Raw genomic sequence first — 16,459 nt, forward strand, 5'->3', positions numbered from 1 at the left:
ATGTAAAAGAAGAATTTGTTCAATGAGATCTTTTTTTAGTTAACTTAGCTATTAAGTGGAAAAAAAAAATGCAGCTAAATTAAAGAGCTAGAGCTGTGTGTCACTTAACCAAACTGCTCATTTAATGCTATAATTAGATAGTATAAAAAGAAGAGTTTTAACCGTTAGAATTAGGATCCATATGGGCAAAGCCATGATCTGTATCTTTACAATCCTTACGTCAAAAAAAAGTCTAAATGATTAGAAAAGAGGAAGCTTTGCAGAGATGTAAATAAGAGGATTAGTAACAGACTAGTGTTCACGCTAGAGAAACAGTATCATAACTGGCTTTAAGAAACATATAAATTAGTGATATTTTTGGGAAGAGGAGGACCATGGTGTGCTACTGGAAACCCGTGGATTTAAATCTCAGCCTTTTTTGGGAAGGTTTAACGAAACAGAGGAAACACCATATTTTTCATTACTCAGTAACACATTAAAAAAGAAAACATTCTAGAAATCATATAAGTTAAATTCTGTTTTGAAAAACTACCCTGGTCAAATATTTATAAATATTAAAATATACTATTTTTTTAAATATATTATTTTCTATAATCAAAACACTTTAATTCAATTTAATAAACCCTCACTGGGGATCTACAACTCCATTTCGAGGTACTACATAAGTGGCAGTTACAAAATTAATCTGAAGAAAAAGTAAAACGTACCTAAATAAAATGAAAACTAATCCTTTTAGATATAGAGGGTGAAGTTACTAAAAAAGGTGACCAGGATTTTATTTTTTTAATAAAGAAAAGTTAGTAAATCATGAAAAAATGTAAAATTATTAAATCACTCAAATAAATTTATAAATCGGAGCAGCTTTTGTGTGTTTGAAACAATCCAGACTGCTATAATAATTAAATTAGCTTCTAAAATATTATTCCAAACATAGAATAGTTATTCAAAGTTTAGAATATATGACCTACCGGGCAGGACCAGATGGCTCATCTCTTGCCGAGCTTAATATGGTTTTGATTATAAGTTCCTAAAATAAAGGGGAAACACAAGCAATGACAAGGAATTCATTCAGTCATTTAAGAAATATTTATTAAGTAGCCATTATGGACCACGCACTATGCAAGTGCTAGAGATAAGAGAGTCAGATAAGACAAGCTGTCACTGTTCTCACTTTTAATTAAGACTCCAATAGTATTAATAACCATTTTTTTTCTGATTAGAACAATAAAGGCTCACTGTAAGAGTGACAACTAAAGTAGAATAGCTCAAAACTATGAACACTAAGCAACAAAAGACAAAATAGATAAATTATACCTCACCAAAACTAAAAACTTTGGTGTACCAAAGGACTTTATCAACAAAGTGAAGAGAAAATCTACAGAATGGGAGAATTCTGTAAGGAACAGGAGAAGATTTTTGGGAACTATATATCTGATAAGGGTCTAATATTCAGAATACACAAAGAAGTCCTACAATTTGACAACAAAAAGAAAAAGTCCCAATCAAAAAATGGGCAAAGTACTTGAATATACATTTCACCAAAGTAGATATATAAATGACCAACAAATACAAGATGTTCAATATCATTAGTTACTTAACCCGTTAACTCATTACCATAAAGTCGATTCTGACTCATAGCGGCCCTACAGGACAGAGTAGAACTGCCCCATAGAGTTTCCACGGAGTACCTGGTAGATCTGAACTGCCGACCAGGGTTTCACTAGGGAAATGCAAATCAGAACCGCAACGAGATAAACCACTTCACACCCACTAAGATGGCTACGATAAAAAAAAAAAGGTGTTGGCAAGGATATGGAGAAACTGGAACCCTCATCCATTGCTGGCAGAATTGTAAAATAGTACAGCCACTGTGGAAAACTGTTTATGAGTTCCTCAAAAAGATAAACATTGAATTACCAAATGACCCAGCAATTCCACTACTAGTAATATAACCAAAAGAATTGAAAGCAGAAATGTAAACAGAATCTTGCACACCAATGTTCACTGCAACACTAATCATAATAGCTAAAAAGTGGAAACAATCTAAATGTCCATCAACAGACAAATGGATAAACAAAATGTTATATACATACAATTTGTCTGAAGTTCTGATACATGCTACAACATGGACGAGCCTTCAAAACATTATGCTGAGTGAAACAAGTCAGTCACAAAGGGACAAATATTATTTACAATCCCACTTTATATGAAATTGTATAAAGACCAAAGCTTATTAGTAGTTACCAGAGGCCAGAAGGAAGGGGAAAACGGGAGTTACTGCTTAGAGGGCACTGAGTTTCTGTTAAGGACGACAAAAAACTTTGGAAATGAATAGTGGTGATGGTTGCACAATATGATGAACATAATTAATATCACTGAACTGTATATGTAAAAAATGCTGCAATGGAAAAAAAATTTTTTATATATATGCTTTTACCACACACAAAAAAATAGATCTGCGCAACGATGATGAAACACTTAAGGACAGGGACAGCAATAGGGTCAAATACTGTAATGGTTGAGAAGAACAAGAATGCCAATAGATTTGATGATTAAGAATGTGTTCATTCCCTATTATACTTCCACAGTAGTCAAAACAGCCTGGTACTGGTACAACAACAGATATACAGACCAATGGAACAGAATTGAGAATCCAGACATAAATCCACATATGAGCAGCTGATATTTGACAAAGGCCCAAAGTCAGTTAAATGGGGGAAAAGACAGACTCTTTAACAAATGGTGCTGGCATAACTGGATATCCATCTCCAAAAAAATCAAACAAGACCCATACCTCACACCATGCACAAAAACTAACTCAAAATGGATCAAAGATCTAAATATAAAATCTAAAACAATAAAGATCATGGAAGAAAAAATAGGGACAACACTAGGAGCCCTAATGCATGGCATAAAAAGCATACAAAACATTAGTAACAACGCAGAAGAGAAACCAGGTATCTGGGAGCTCCCAGAAATCAAACACCTATGCTCATCTAAAGGCTTCACCAGAAGAGTAAAAAGATTACCTACAGACTGGGAAAAACTTTTTAGCTATATGACACTTCCAATCAGCATCTGATCTCTAAAATCTACATGATGCTGCAAAAACTCTACAAAAAGACAAATAACCCAATTAAAAATGGGCAAAGGATATGAACAGGCACTTCACTAAAAAAGACATTCAGGTAGCTAACAAATACATGAGGAAATGTTCATGATCATTAGCCATTAGAGAAATGCAAATCAAAACTACAATGAGATCCCACCTCACTCCAATAAGGCTGGCATTAATCCAAAAAACACAAAATAATAAATGTTGGAGAGGTTGTGGAGAGGCTGGAACACTTCTACACTGCTGGTGGGAATGTAAAATGGTACAACCACTTTGGAAATCAATTTGGTGCTTCCTTAAAAAACTCAAATAGAATTACCATACGATCCAGCAATCCCACTCCTTCGAATATACCCTAGACAGTTAAGAGCCTTTACACAAACAGATATATGCACACTCATGTTCACTGCAGCACTGTTTACAATAGCAAAAAGATGGAAGCAACCAAGGTGTCCATCAACAGATGAATGGATAAATCATGGTATATCCACACAATGGAATACTATGCATCAATAAAGAACAATGACGAATCCATGAAACATTTCATAACATGGAGGAATATGGAAGGCATTATGCTGAGTGAAATTAGTTGCAAAAGGACAAATATTGTATAAGACCACTATTATAAGAACTCGAGAAAATAGTTTAAACAGAGAAGAAAATATTCTTTGATGGTTATGGGATGGGGGAGGGAGGGAGGAAGGGAGAGGGGTTTTCACTAATGAGATAGTAGATAAGAATTATTTTAGGTCAAGGGAAAGATAACACAATACAGGCAAGGTCAGCACAACTGGACTAAACTAAAAGCAAAGAAGTTTTGTAAATAAACTGAACTCTTCAAAGGGCAGCATAACGGGGTAGGGGTTTGGAGACCATGGTTTCAGGGGACATCTAGGTCAACTGGCATAATAAAATCTATTACGAAAACATTCTGCATCTCATTTTGGAGAGTGAAATCTGGGATCTTAAATGCTAGGAAGCGGCCATCTAAGATGCATCAATGGGTCTCAACCCACCTGGAGCAAAGGTGAATGAAGAACACCGAAGACACATGGTAATTATGAGCCCAAGAGACAGAAAGGACCACATAAACCAGAGACTACATCATCCTGAGACCAGAAGAACTAGATGGTATCTGGCTACAACTGATGACTGCCCTGACAGGGAATACAACAGAGAACCCCTGAGGGAGTAGGAGAGCAGTGGGATGCAGACCCCAAATTCTTGTAAAAAGACCAGACTTAATGGTCTGACTTAGACTAGAAGGACCCAGGAGATCATGGTCCCCAGACCTTCTGTTAGCCCAAGATAGTAACCATTCCCAAAGCCAACTCTTCATTCAGGGATTGGACTGGACTATGGGATAGAAAATGATACTGGTGAAGAGTAAGCTTCTTGGATCAAGTAGACACATGAGATAATTTTGGCATCTCTTGTCTAGGGAGAGATGAGAGGACAGAGCAGGTCAGAAGCTGGCCAAATGGATACGAAAATAGAGTGGAGGGAAGGAGTGTGTTGTCTCATTAGGGGGAGAGCAGTTAGAAGTATATAGCAAGGTGTATATAAATTTTTGTATGAGAGACTGACTTGATTTGTAAACTGTCACTTATGGCAGGATAAAAATTAAAAAAAAAAAACCCATTTGTTCCCTTTAAAAAATAATTTATTCATTCATTCAACAACAATTTTTCTATATAGAACGTAAGCTCCTTAAAAGCAGTAACCTTTTACTGATTTTTGTAAACTCAGTACCTAGCCTAGCCCAAAAAACCCACTGTCGGAGAGTCGATTCCAACTCATACGATCCTATAGGATACAGCAGAACTGACCTATACGGTGCCCAAGACTGTAAATCTTTATGGACATAGGCTGCCACATCTTTCTCCCACTGAGTGGCTGGTGGGTTTAAACCACCAATCTTTCAGTTAGCAGTCAAGCGCTTAACCACTGTACCACCAGGGCTCCTTCCTAGCCTAGTAGCTGACCTGGGAAAATATCTATTGCTTAAGTCCAAGAGGGAAACCCTGGTGGCGTAGTGATTAAGTGCTACGGCTGCTAACCAAGTGGTCAGCATTTTGAATCCGCCAGACGCTCCTTGGAAACTCTATCGGGCAGTTCTACTCTGTCCTATAGGGTTGCTATGAGTCAGAATCGACTTGATGGCAGTGGGTTTGGTTTTTTTTTTTTTTTTGGTTAAGCCCAAGAGCTTTCTATGTGATAAGTCTTGTCTTAAGTTTACAGACCAGAGAGAAAGGTAGATTTGTAAACAAACAAAATTACAAAATGATGTGTACAGAGTTTTATGTGAGCAAACAGCCCAGTTGGGGAAGTCATAAGCAGGATTTTTACCACTTGTCATTAGTCTGACAAATCTTTGTTTTTAAGAACAATCATCATTTTCTTAGGCTTTCTGCTTCTTTCATAAGTATTACAATTGACTCTTTGGAGACTTTTTTTTCCCCACAAAGAAAGTGTTTTATTTTTAAAAATCTATTCAGTCATTACTGCCTTAACAATGGCCAGCAGAGAAAAAGTCACTCTGAAATATGGATAGTACACAGTAGGCTAGGCTAATCCCCAACTAACTCAAAGCTGCCTAAGCATATTAAAACCATTACTCATCTTTAACCTTCAAGATCTTCTAAAAATAGAAGAAACCAAACCTTTACATTCCTGCAGGCCAAAGGTCAATTTGTATAATTCTATTATGTGTCACTGAAAATTAGATTGCACCGACCCTTACAACTTTATGTACAAGCTAAGTTCACCTGCTGCACAGATATTTTCTGAGTACATACTATGTGCCAGGTACTCTGTTAGGCTCTGAGGATATAAGAGTAAATAAGATTTCATTGTGCTTTTTGTCTAAAGAAAAAGTCAGACACTGAACAAGTAATTTCGAGTGTGATAAATGTTACAAAGAGAAATATGGATGTTATAGATACATAGAGCAGATACCATTAGCAATTGAATTAAAAAAAAAAAAAAACTGTTGCCGTGGAGTCGATTCCAACTCATAGTGACCCTATAGGATACAAAACTGCCCCATAGGGTTTCCAAGGCACGGCTTGTGGATTTGAACCGCCCATCTTTTGGTTAGCAGCTGAGCTCTATATAACCTTATGCCACCAGGGCTCCAATAATTGTATAGTCACTGTTTAACTTTGCACCATGTTCTGTTCAAGCTCTTTAATGCTTCAGTTACATGGGCTCCCCACTCCTACCTCCTGCAGCAGAGCCTAATTTTCCATTACATTGTTTGATTCATCAACTGGGAAGCTGGGAGAAGGGTCAATTATGCTCTCTGAGGGATTAATTTGCCATCTCAATCTTAGAAGCCTTACATTAGCGGCACAATAGCTAGCTCATGGGATGTTTAAACAAATGTTTGGTGAGTTAGTGAATGAATCCTAAGAGGCAGACATGCAAGTGGGTTCAATAAAGAGAAAAGTTTTCAAAGTGTTTACAAACACACAAAAAAAGGCTATACTCCAACAGACATTCCAATTTTAGTCTCAGGGTGATATGGCTAGATAACATTCTTTAACAATCATGTGGATTTCAAAAACAAAAGAAAGAACACAAATTTCATTACACATACTTTATGGCTATAAAATCATTTAAATGCTAAAAACTAGCATCAGATTTCTTACCTTGACATCTGTAAATTGAGACACAGCAATATCAGGAATGTTGGGATGGAGGGCAGACAGTTCACTATATAAGTTGGGAAAGCAAACCAACGATCCCAGAAGAACCTGTGCTTCCACTCTTGGTGCCTACATATGAGATTTTAAAAATATTTAACATGTATCTAATCGTGCCAGTAAATTATCAGAAAAATCACTTTGTTACCCAAACATACCATACAGTTGAGAGAAAAAGACAACACTCAAAAGGGAAAAGGGAAACATAGAAAGATTTAGGTTTTTACCTATACTGTCTACATAAACTACTACTACTCTCAACAACTGCAATCAACGAAATATTTGAGCTTCCCCAAAAGCAGCTCACAAGCAGAAATCAGCTATATTTAATAAAATGATAAATAGGAATATATTTTAGCTACCAACATATATTTATCCTAATTTTGAGAAAAATATAAAGAAAATTCATAAATCATAATACAGTGCTCTAACAGATGATGACTTAATGTCATAAATTATATTGGTTACCATCTAAAGATAAATAAAATACCTAAGGATGAAAATGCTAACTACATCTTCAAGAAACAAGCACCAGTCTTGAGGGTTTTTATGATATTATGCACCTAAGAAATGCACTGCCTATATGCTACTTACTAAACACAAAACTAGAATTTATGTCTGAACTGCAGATGAAAGTAACTTTTCACTTTTACTCAGCTGTTTTAAGCCATTTTTGAAGTTGAAATCAGCCTTGAACATTTCTTTTTCCCCTTTTGCCTTCATACATACCCACCAAACACCAATACACACCTACTAATATATTGTCTTATTTACAAAAATGCCTGCAAATTAACATATATTTAAAAATATTGAACAAAAATGCTAAAAGCAAATCTTTTAGAAATATAATACTTCTATTCACATAAAACAGGAAACCATCTCCAAAAGAATTTTCTCATATTAATTAAAGTTATAACAAAGGCAATGGAGTAGCCTCTATTATATGATTTTCCAAAACAACTCATTTCCAGATTTAAAAAATAATCTGGACTTACAGATATAAGACAGCAGCATAAAGGGGTAGAGTAAATTTGTAGCCATCATTTCATTTTAAAAATAAAATTTATTCTACAAAAATAAACTTGATAAAAATTGGTATTTATATGAAAGAGATTAGCTAAGAATTTTTCTATAAATGTGGATGAGGTAACTGGGACCATTCAGGTATGCAGGTATACTGGGTGTAGACCTGGAACATAATTATAATTAACGCAAAACCTAGTCAATTGTTCTGTAACCTGCCTAAGTAAAGAAAGAAAACATTAACAGAAGGAAGATGATATGCACAGGATCTAAAATAGGAATCCAAAGAGCAGTATTTGGACTGTGTAGTTCCAATACTGTTCAAAGGAAAAGATTGACCTTAACCTTATTGTGGGGATGTGGTGTCAGGCTTCATTCCTGCAATGATTTGGTTTCCCATGCAGCCTTTCTCAATAGGGCTTCCTCATATAAACCACAGAACAAAAAATGATATTGCTAAAATTTCCCCAAGGATGTTATAGAACTTGTATCCTTTTAGATGCACAGCTGAGAAGACAGTTACATACAATAGATGCCTTAGGCTGTTAGGGCTCAATTCTCTTACAGAATCTTGAGGAAGGCTACAGGAAAAGTCCTAATCAATCATCTGGAATAACTGGTCTACTGAATAGTAATAGTTTTCATAGTAAATAATAAATTAATAAAAAATTACACTGGTCTATATATCAGTCTCCTGGGAGTTCATTGACTTTTGCCAGTATCCAAGAGACTGATAAACTGCATACACTGATAACACTTTAACAGCCTTATAAAATGTTCCCATCTCTAGTTTGTCTTCCATTTAATCTACTTGTAGGTTGTATTTATTTAATTTTCCCAAAGTACACATTCAATCATCTCTCTCCCTACTTTAAAAATTTTAACTATCTAACAAAGCATTATAACCTGATCGCTGGCATTTAAGATCTTCCAAGATTAGTCCAAAGCAGTGCTTCTCCATCTTTATTGTCCTACCAATCGTTTGGGATCTAGTTAAAAAGCAGGTCTGCGATGGGAGCCTGATTCTACATTTCTAACAAACATACAGACCCGGTAAAATGTTTCTGGTCTGTAGACCATACTTTGGGTAGCAAGGCTCTAAAGTACCTTTCTGGTTTTTCTGTCCACTACTCTCTTGCAGATTAACTAGCCTCTAAGTGAAATGGATTATTTGTTGAACACATCTTACTTATGCCTATTTCCTTCTGCATGGAATACCTTCTCTCACCTCCATTTTCACTTATTAAAATACCATTAATTCTTCAAGGACCTACTCAAATATCTCTTCCATGGGTCCTTCATGATGTCCCTAAACAAATATGATATTTCCTTTCTCTGAATTATTTTATTTAACATTTATATAAATTATCCTATAATGCACATACTACGTATCATAAAATACTCCAAACATGTTACAATTAATTAATCCTTATAAAACAATCCTTTGAAGTGGTTATCTCCATTTAATAGATAATCTGAGATACAGGGAAATAACTCATCCAAGGTTACACAGCTAATAAGTGGCGAAGCTGAGATTTGAACCCAGGCAGACTGGCTCTTGACCCCATGCTCTTAACCACTATGCTATCTATGCTCCTCCTCTTGGTACCTATTTGATGCCCCGCATTCTACAGCTGCTAATACACTTTTCTATCTCCCCAGCCTACTATACGTTCCTTGAGGGCAAAGTATATCTCATTTATTCCACATTCCCTTTATCCCATCCAAAGGAGTACTTTGTACACATTAAAAAAGAGTTTAACAATTACACATAGTGGGCGCTGAATACTTATACATTCAATTAATAAACACCTACCAAATGTGGTGATGTGCTAAGCCCTACAGATACCAAAATGAGTAAGATATGATCACTATCCTCAGGAAACTGGAAAAATAGAGCTCATTTTCTCTAGGTGAGAAAATAACAGCTGATGTCTTCAACCTTTATATTTTCAGTCCTGACATCTCTCTTAAGCTCCTGATTTGTATATGCAATTGCCCTCCTGACATCTCATGGATATCTAACACAGCCAGCTTACTATGCCACAAACAGAACTCCTTCTCATTCACTGTTAGTCTTTTGCAGCTTGTAAATGAAATACGTACTGTATGTTAAACTGCTTTGTAAGTTATAAAGTGCTAGTCAACTATCACTAACTTTGTTCTTCCATATACCCTTAGTTTTTGTCCAACAGACTTTTGGTTTATTATTTCTTATTTATATTGTGTTCCAGAGTGATCTTTCTAAATTACAAATTTGATCATGTCACTCCTTGCTTAATGGTTACTCATTTCTCCCTTAGGATAAAATCTAACCTCTTCACCACTATAAATATGGCTGCTGCCTTCCTCTCTAGCTCACCTCAGCCACTCATATATGAACAAGTTCTAACTATACTGAGTTTCTCCCAGCTCTGTGGCTTTAAGAAAAATCTTGCCATGTAGTTTTACAGTTTAGAGTTTAATCTTAGAACATATTTCTGAGTTAACTGACCACTGTTTCTTACTTATCTTTTATATAGCCATTGCCCTTTCTTTACTTTCTTCTGTTTCCTTACAGTTCTTCAATTTTAAATCTTACCAGGTTTTGCTTACTAGGTTTAATCCATTTTAAAGCCCTTGGGTCAATTCATCAAATAATTTTAGTGCTTCCATACACTTTAGAGTATATTGTTTACCCTTCTTTTTTTTTTTTTAATGTGGAAGAAGGAATCAATTCCAAGTAAACTCTTAAGTTTTCCTGGATATCAGATTGTTATATTTTATCAGCAATGGCTCTTCTTTTGTTGCTTTGTTAGTTGAGTCCTGGTTAACTAAAGTTTGTTATATTGTGAAGAACAGAAAATAAAAACTTACATTGAGAAAAGCTGAAGAAGCCACTCTACCAGCTGCTACGATAAAATCCATAATAAGCATTGTGGCACCAGGCAAACCAAGAGAAAAAAACTGAGGTGAGCAGTGCTTGATAATTGTATTGACAATATCCTTAGGAATAAAGAAAGAAGGAAAAAAGAAAATTACATATGCAATCTTGGGTATCAGCTAACCAAGAGCCTTAAAAATAGATAATAAATAAAATAATAAAAAGGTAATTACTATATATTGGCTAATTGGAAAGACCCATTTTAACTCTCCCAAGTAATCCATGCTTAGCATTATATTCTGTCAATGGAAAGTAAACTTAAAACACATTTGTTTAACTGATATCAACAGAGTATTTTTTTTTCACACTAGAGCAAACTGGAAGGTTCTTTGCTTCAGAGAGTTAAGAATATAAGGCCCGGACACTGTAAAACTCAATTGCAGAGAAGTTTCTTCTGCCACCTAGTTGTTTCCACGTGGTAGCTCTGATCCTGAAGCCACGCGACCAGTAATATGGTGACTGCAGAGATTCTCTCTTTTTAGATAAACTGAAGTCCCATGATGGCTGATGTCTAGCCTCAGAAATTTAGATCTCAGGCGTGTTTGAAGAAAAATTCTTAACTTGGTTATTCCTTCACTTCACTTTTGGAATTTGCCATGAGGATGCGGTGTATTAGGTTGCATTGCTCAATCTGAATGACCTTAAATGAAGCCTCTCTTTTTCTAGTAATTAAGATTCTCATTTCATTTGAGACATGTTTAAAAAGTGGAGTATCTATAAATTATTTTAAATATCTACAACAGCTTTTCTTTCATTTTTAGAGATATAATTATCATTTAATATTAACTGAATGATCTTTAAATGAATTACATGTGAAATTTAATCATATTAGGATACAAATGTTGGAGGCAGGGCCAAGACGGCAGAATAGAGAGATGTTTCTGGCGAGCCCTCTTACAACAAAGACCAGAAAAAAACAAGTTAAACAAGTACATTTATGACAAGCTAGGAGCCCTGACCATCAAAGGCAAAGTTAGAAAATAAACTGAGTGGGAGGAGAAGGAAGAAACTGTTCAGAAGCAGAGAGGAGTTACCAGACCTGAACTGCTGGAAGCCCTCATGCATCATTCCTGGGAGCGGCTGCGGCAGGCTGGTGGTAGCGTATGGCTGCAGTTTCCTCAGGGAGAAGTAGCCAGCCACACAGCCCACTCACACCTCCAGAACCAGAGAAGAATGGCGCCTCAGCAAAAGCTAAGTATTTACGTATATTCTACCGCACCCCTGCCCCCAGGCCGGCTTCGGTGGCTGCTGATTCCCCTGGGCCTGTGATAGGCCCTGTTGAGCACCTAGAGCCATCCTCCCGGCCTTAGAGAAGGAATAAATTTGCAACTGGGGGAAAAGATAATTTGCCAGCTCCACTAACGGAGGGAGCTCAGGACAGAAGCAGCTCCTGTCTAGGCATAAATGGTCCGTGGGCCTTGAGTACCTTTCCCCCCTGCATGGACCTGTGTGGGCCTATTTCAGGAGAATAGGCCCTTGTTGGCAGATTACAACTGTTTCAACTGTGCAGTGGAGAAGCGGGTGTTTGATGTTTGACACCGCTTTGCCTATTAAACAGGGTCCTCACTGACCCACATCGGGGGGCCTAAGGACTGGTGGCTCCACTCGGGTCACCCAGCCACCCACGATAGGGTTCCAAGGATAACTGGTGCCTCCCAGTCCTTACAACCAAAAACACTGGGTGCCCATTGTCTGTCTGCAGAACCCACCCACCTGTACACTCTAGGGAACAGGGACACGGTTTCCTCAGAGACACTCGGGGGACAATTCTCAGGCCCTCTGCCTTGTTCAGAGCATAGCCCCCTGCTGCAACCAGGTACCGGTGCCTATACCAATCACCCTTGCCCCTTTAGACTGTTGGACAGAGCCTGTACCACACACTTGATGATCAGCTACCTGGACACCTGAGCTGAATTCATACAAGAAAAGAGAATGGACTCCTAGACTGATATACCTCATAACAGCTCTAGCCATCTGGTGACAGGACGTCAGAGCTCCAAAGGCGAAAATAATCAAGCTAGCTCACTGAAGCAACCCATCTGGGCATACCAAAACAAAACGAAGCAAGAACATACAATACAGTAAGCAAACATAAACTAATAGAATAACTTATAAACGGCTCGGAGACAAGAGTCAATATCAAGTCACATAAAGAAACAGACCATTATTGCCTCAACAAGCTCTCAAAATAAAGAATCAAGGGATCTTCTGGATGAAAGTGCCTTCCTAGAATTACCAGATGCAGAATACAAAAGATTAATATACATAACCCTTCAAGACATCAGGAAGGAAATGCGGCAATACGCAGAACAAGCCAAGGAACATACAGATAAAGCAATTGAAGAAATTAAAAAGGTTATTCAGGAACATAATGAAAAATTTAATAACCTGGAAAATCCACAGACAGACAGCAATCAGAAATTCAGAAGATTAACAATAAAATTACAGAATTAGACAGCTCGATAGAAAGTCAGAGAAACAGAATTGAGCAAGCGGAAGGCAGTATTTGTGAACTTGAAGATAAAGCACTTGGCACCAATATATTTGAAGAAAAATCAGATAAAAGAATTGAAAAAAATGAAGAAACCTTAAGAATCATGTGGGACTCTATCAAGAGAAATAACCTATGAATGACTGGAGTACCAGAATAGGGAGGGATGACAGAAAATACAGAGACAGTTGTTGAAGATTTCTTGGCAGGATACAAATGTTTACATACCTTGCCACCTCCCACACTTTTTGGTTTTATGGCCAAGATCAAGATCCCTGAAGTAATGTTCAAGAGTCATGTTTATGACTATCTGATGATTGTTTTTAATACAAAAACCAAGTCAAAGTGATTGTCAATGAGCCAACACAATCAATGGTAATAAGAAATTGTGATGTGCTGATTCTTACAGTGGAAAAAAACCTCTGACTACTGCATGACTAAATGAACAAGCCCATATGCCTGTGAATCAATTATCAACTACAAAGCAGCATTACAACAAGCCTACAAAAACTGTTCTCTCTTCCAGTTTACTTTGCCTTAGACTTGAGTTCAAGTCCAGTTCCTATAACTAGATATTAGGAATTAGGAAATTAAAGGAAGAAATTTCATATCTAAGAAAAGGATGGTTTAACCTCTTTAAAAAAATTAACTTGTACTATAACATTAAAGTTAAGGTAAAGATTTAATGCTCAAGTCAACCCCCTAACTACAATAGTTTATTTTTCAACCATGGTTCAAGAACAAATAAAGTCATAAAATGGAAGTTACTTGTATATAAATCACTATATAAGGGGGATAACTTTAATTCTAGACCTTAAAAACTGATAAACAGGATTTAGAGATAAACTGAGATAGTAAGTTTTTAGAAGATATATACATTTACCTGATCAATATGAAGTAATCCACAATGCATTATATTGTAGAAATGTGTTAGAAAATCTCTATTTGGTGATACATCCTGTCTTCTTTTCATTGTATTACAAATAAGTTTATAAGCATGTAATTTACCTTGTTTATATTTATCAGTCAACATAGTTGCCTACAATTAAAAGATCAATTTTAAATATTCAAAAGTAAACACTATTTGTTAAATACTTAACAGCTAAATATAGGAAACAATGTATTTGTTTTCATTTATCTCTATGATGACCCAATTTCTTTAATGCGTCAACAATCAGGATTACTGAAACTACGAATCACATTAGGGTACAAATGTTTACATACCTCCCACACTTTTTAGTTTTATGGCCAAGATCAAGACCCATGAAGTAATGTTCAAGAGTCATGTTTATGACTATCTGATGATTGTCTTTAATACAAATACCAAGTCAAAGTGATTGTCAATGAGCCAATACAATCAATGGTAATAAGAATGATACACTGTAGGTATGATATGATACACAGTAGGTATGAATAACCACACATTGTTTCATTTAGGAAAATGGAACAAACATTTTAAATACTTAAAATAATTAGATCTTCAAAAGTACATAGCATATTCTGTGACATAAATTTGAGGTTTAGATTTCACTGTAAACAATAAACATTTTTCCATAGTCACTTTTGTTTTACTAAGAAAAATAAACAAATACAAATGATGTATTCTGCATAATAGTTTTGGTATGCCACTCTCCTCTTCATATAATGCCTAACAACTTATTTAAACATTAAGGGCTCTGCAAGGCTATACAACAGTTAAAGTTTCTAAGACTGACTATATGCTTATTTACTAAATGAAACTTTCAAACTAATGTTTTATATATTAAGCTTACCTTGAAAAGCCAAGGTGTAAGAATTCTCAGTGGAGGAATTAAAACTGGTGGAGAAGGCGAGGTTAGGTTATCAGTTGAAATGCCGAGGTTATCTCTAATCTGTAATTTTCAAACAAAAAAACAACAAGTCGAGGGCAGAGGGGGTCAGAATCTGGTGAAATGGACATGAAAACAGACAGTGGAGGGAAGCAGTGTGCTGTCTCATTACAGGGAGAGTAACAGTATACAGCAAGGTGTACATAATTTTTTGAATGAGAGACTGACTCGATTTGTAAACTTTCACTTAAAGCACAATAAAAATTAAAACAAAACAAAACAAGTCTATGAAAACTATTCTCCCTTCCAGTTTACTTTGCCTTAAACTTGAATTCAAGTCCAGTTTCTATAACTAGGTTTTTAATCATGGTTAAGTGACTCCATAATGTCGGACACCAGTTTATCTACAGTAAGGGGGGATTTAACTTAATGTTCTCTAAGGCCTCTTCTATTTCTTAGTGTTTTCTTCTTCTTCCCTTCTCCCCTTGTCTTTCCCTTTCTTTTTCTTACCTTAGCTAGGTTTTGCCAGAGTTCACAGAGGTAATCAAACACTTGAGCATGTATTTCAGGATCCATAATAGCGTTGACATCTCCCAAAATGCCGAGCATTCTTCGCCACATTACAGTAGCAACATCAGCATGCCACCCTGTGAGGGTACCCCCTGCCATCACACTACAGCATTCAGATGGAAATTCACTGATTTCTATAGGAAAAAATGAAAAGACAATAGCATAAGTAATTCTTCTAGAAAACGGATCACGAAACACAAAAAGGCCAATTTAAAATAACCACCTTAAAATATCTACAAAAGTGAACAGAAGAAACACCAATAGGCATTAGCGTCATTTTTTTCCTGATAAGGTCAAAACCTCACCAGTCTATAATTCCTTATTATGCCATTAATTATTTCTTGAATAGTGCCTCTATCTAGATTAACCTAAGGAGAAAATGAAACAAGTACCACTCACTTTACAGGCACCAGATGGAGAAATTTATGTTTGATATCACTAAAAGCACATACTCTCTCATCTATCTAATAGCTACTTCAGGTTATATTATCAAATTAATAGAAAATTTCAGGCATATCCCATAGGAAGTCGTCATAAGCCTGTTTCTTTGTATTTAAAATTTCTAAACGAAATATATATTTCACAATTAAGTCACATCTAGCATAAAAATATCACAAAAAGATGAAAAAGAAACATTTTACTAAAATTTAAACAAAATCTAAAATTTCCATAATTACACTCCTTTTGTCTATTAATATTGGCAAGATTATGAGCAAGAAATATGGATAACAAAAGGAGAATACTGATTAGACCAGCTGTTAGGAACCCTGGGTTTTAATCTTATTAAGCCACTAACTACATGATATTGTATTAGTTATTTAA

The 16,459-nt window shown here is 35.9% G+C and overlaps 1 protein-coding gene across 8 annotated transcripts in view; it reads right to left on the reverse strand.

Moving 5' to 3' along the window:
- RALGAPA1 (Ral GTPase activating protein catalytic subunit alpha 1) overlaps nt 1-16,459 on the reverse strand; it is a 258,926-nt gene that overhangs the window by 112,860 nt on the left and 129,607 nt on the right. For all 8 annotated transcript variants that reach the window (XM_064292405.1, XM_064292400.1, XM_023546116.2 and 5 more), the window contains 6 exons: nt 15,578-15,771; nt 15,032-15,130; nt 14,143-14,298; nt 10,702-10,830; nt 6,769-6,894; nt 969-1,027 (listed from right to left, as the gene is read on the reverse strand). In XM_064292405.1, coding sequence (XP_064148475.1) covers nt 969-1,027; nt 6,769-6,894; nt 10,702-10,830; nt 14,143-14,298; nt 15,032-15,130; nt 15,578-15,771 — 763 coding nt within the window. The remainder of the gene's footprint in view (nt 1-968; nt 1,028-6,768; nt 6,895-10,701; nt 10,831-14,142; nt 14,299-15,031; nt 15,131-15,577; nt 15,772-16,459) is intronic.

This window comes from Loxodonta africana, chromosome 10, assembly GCF_030014295.1.
Source record: "Loxodonta africana isolate mLoxAfr1 chromosome 10, mLoxAfr1.hap2, whole genome shotgun sequence".
Classification (NCBI taxonomy): domain Eukaryota; kingdom Metazoa; phylum Chordata; class Mammalia; order Proboscidea; family Elephantidae; genus Loxodonta; species Loxodonta africana.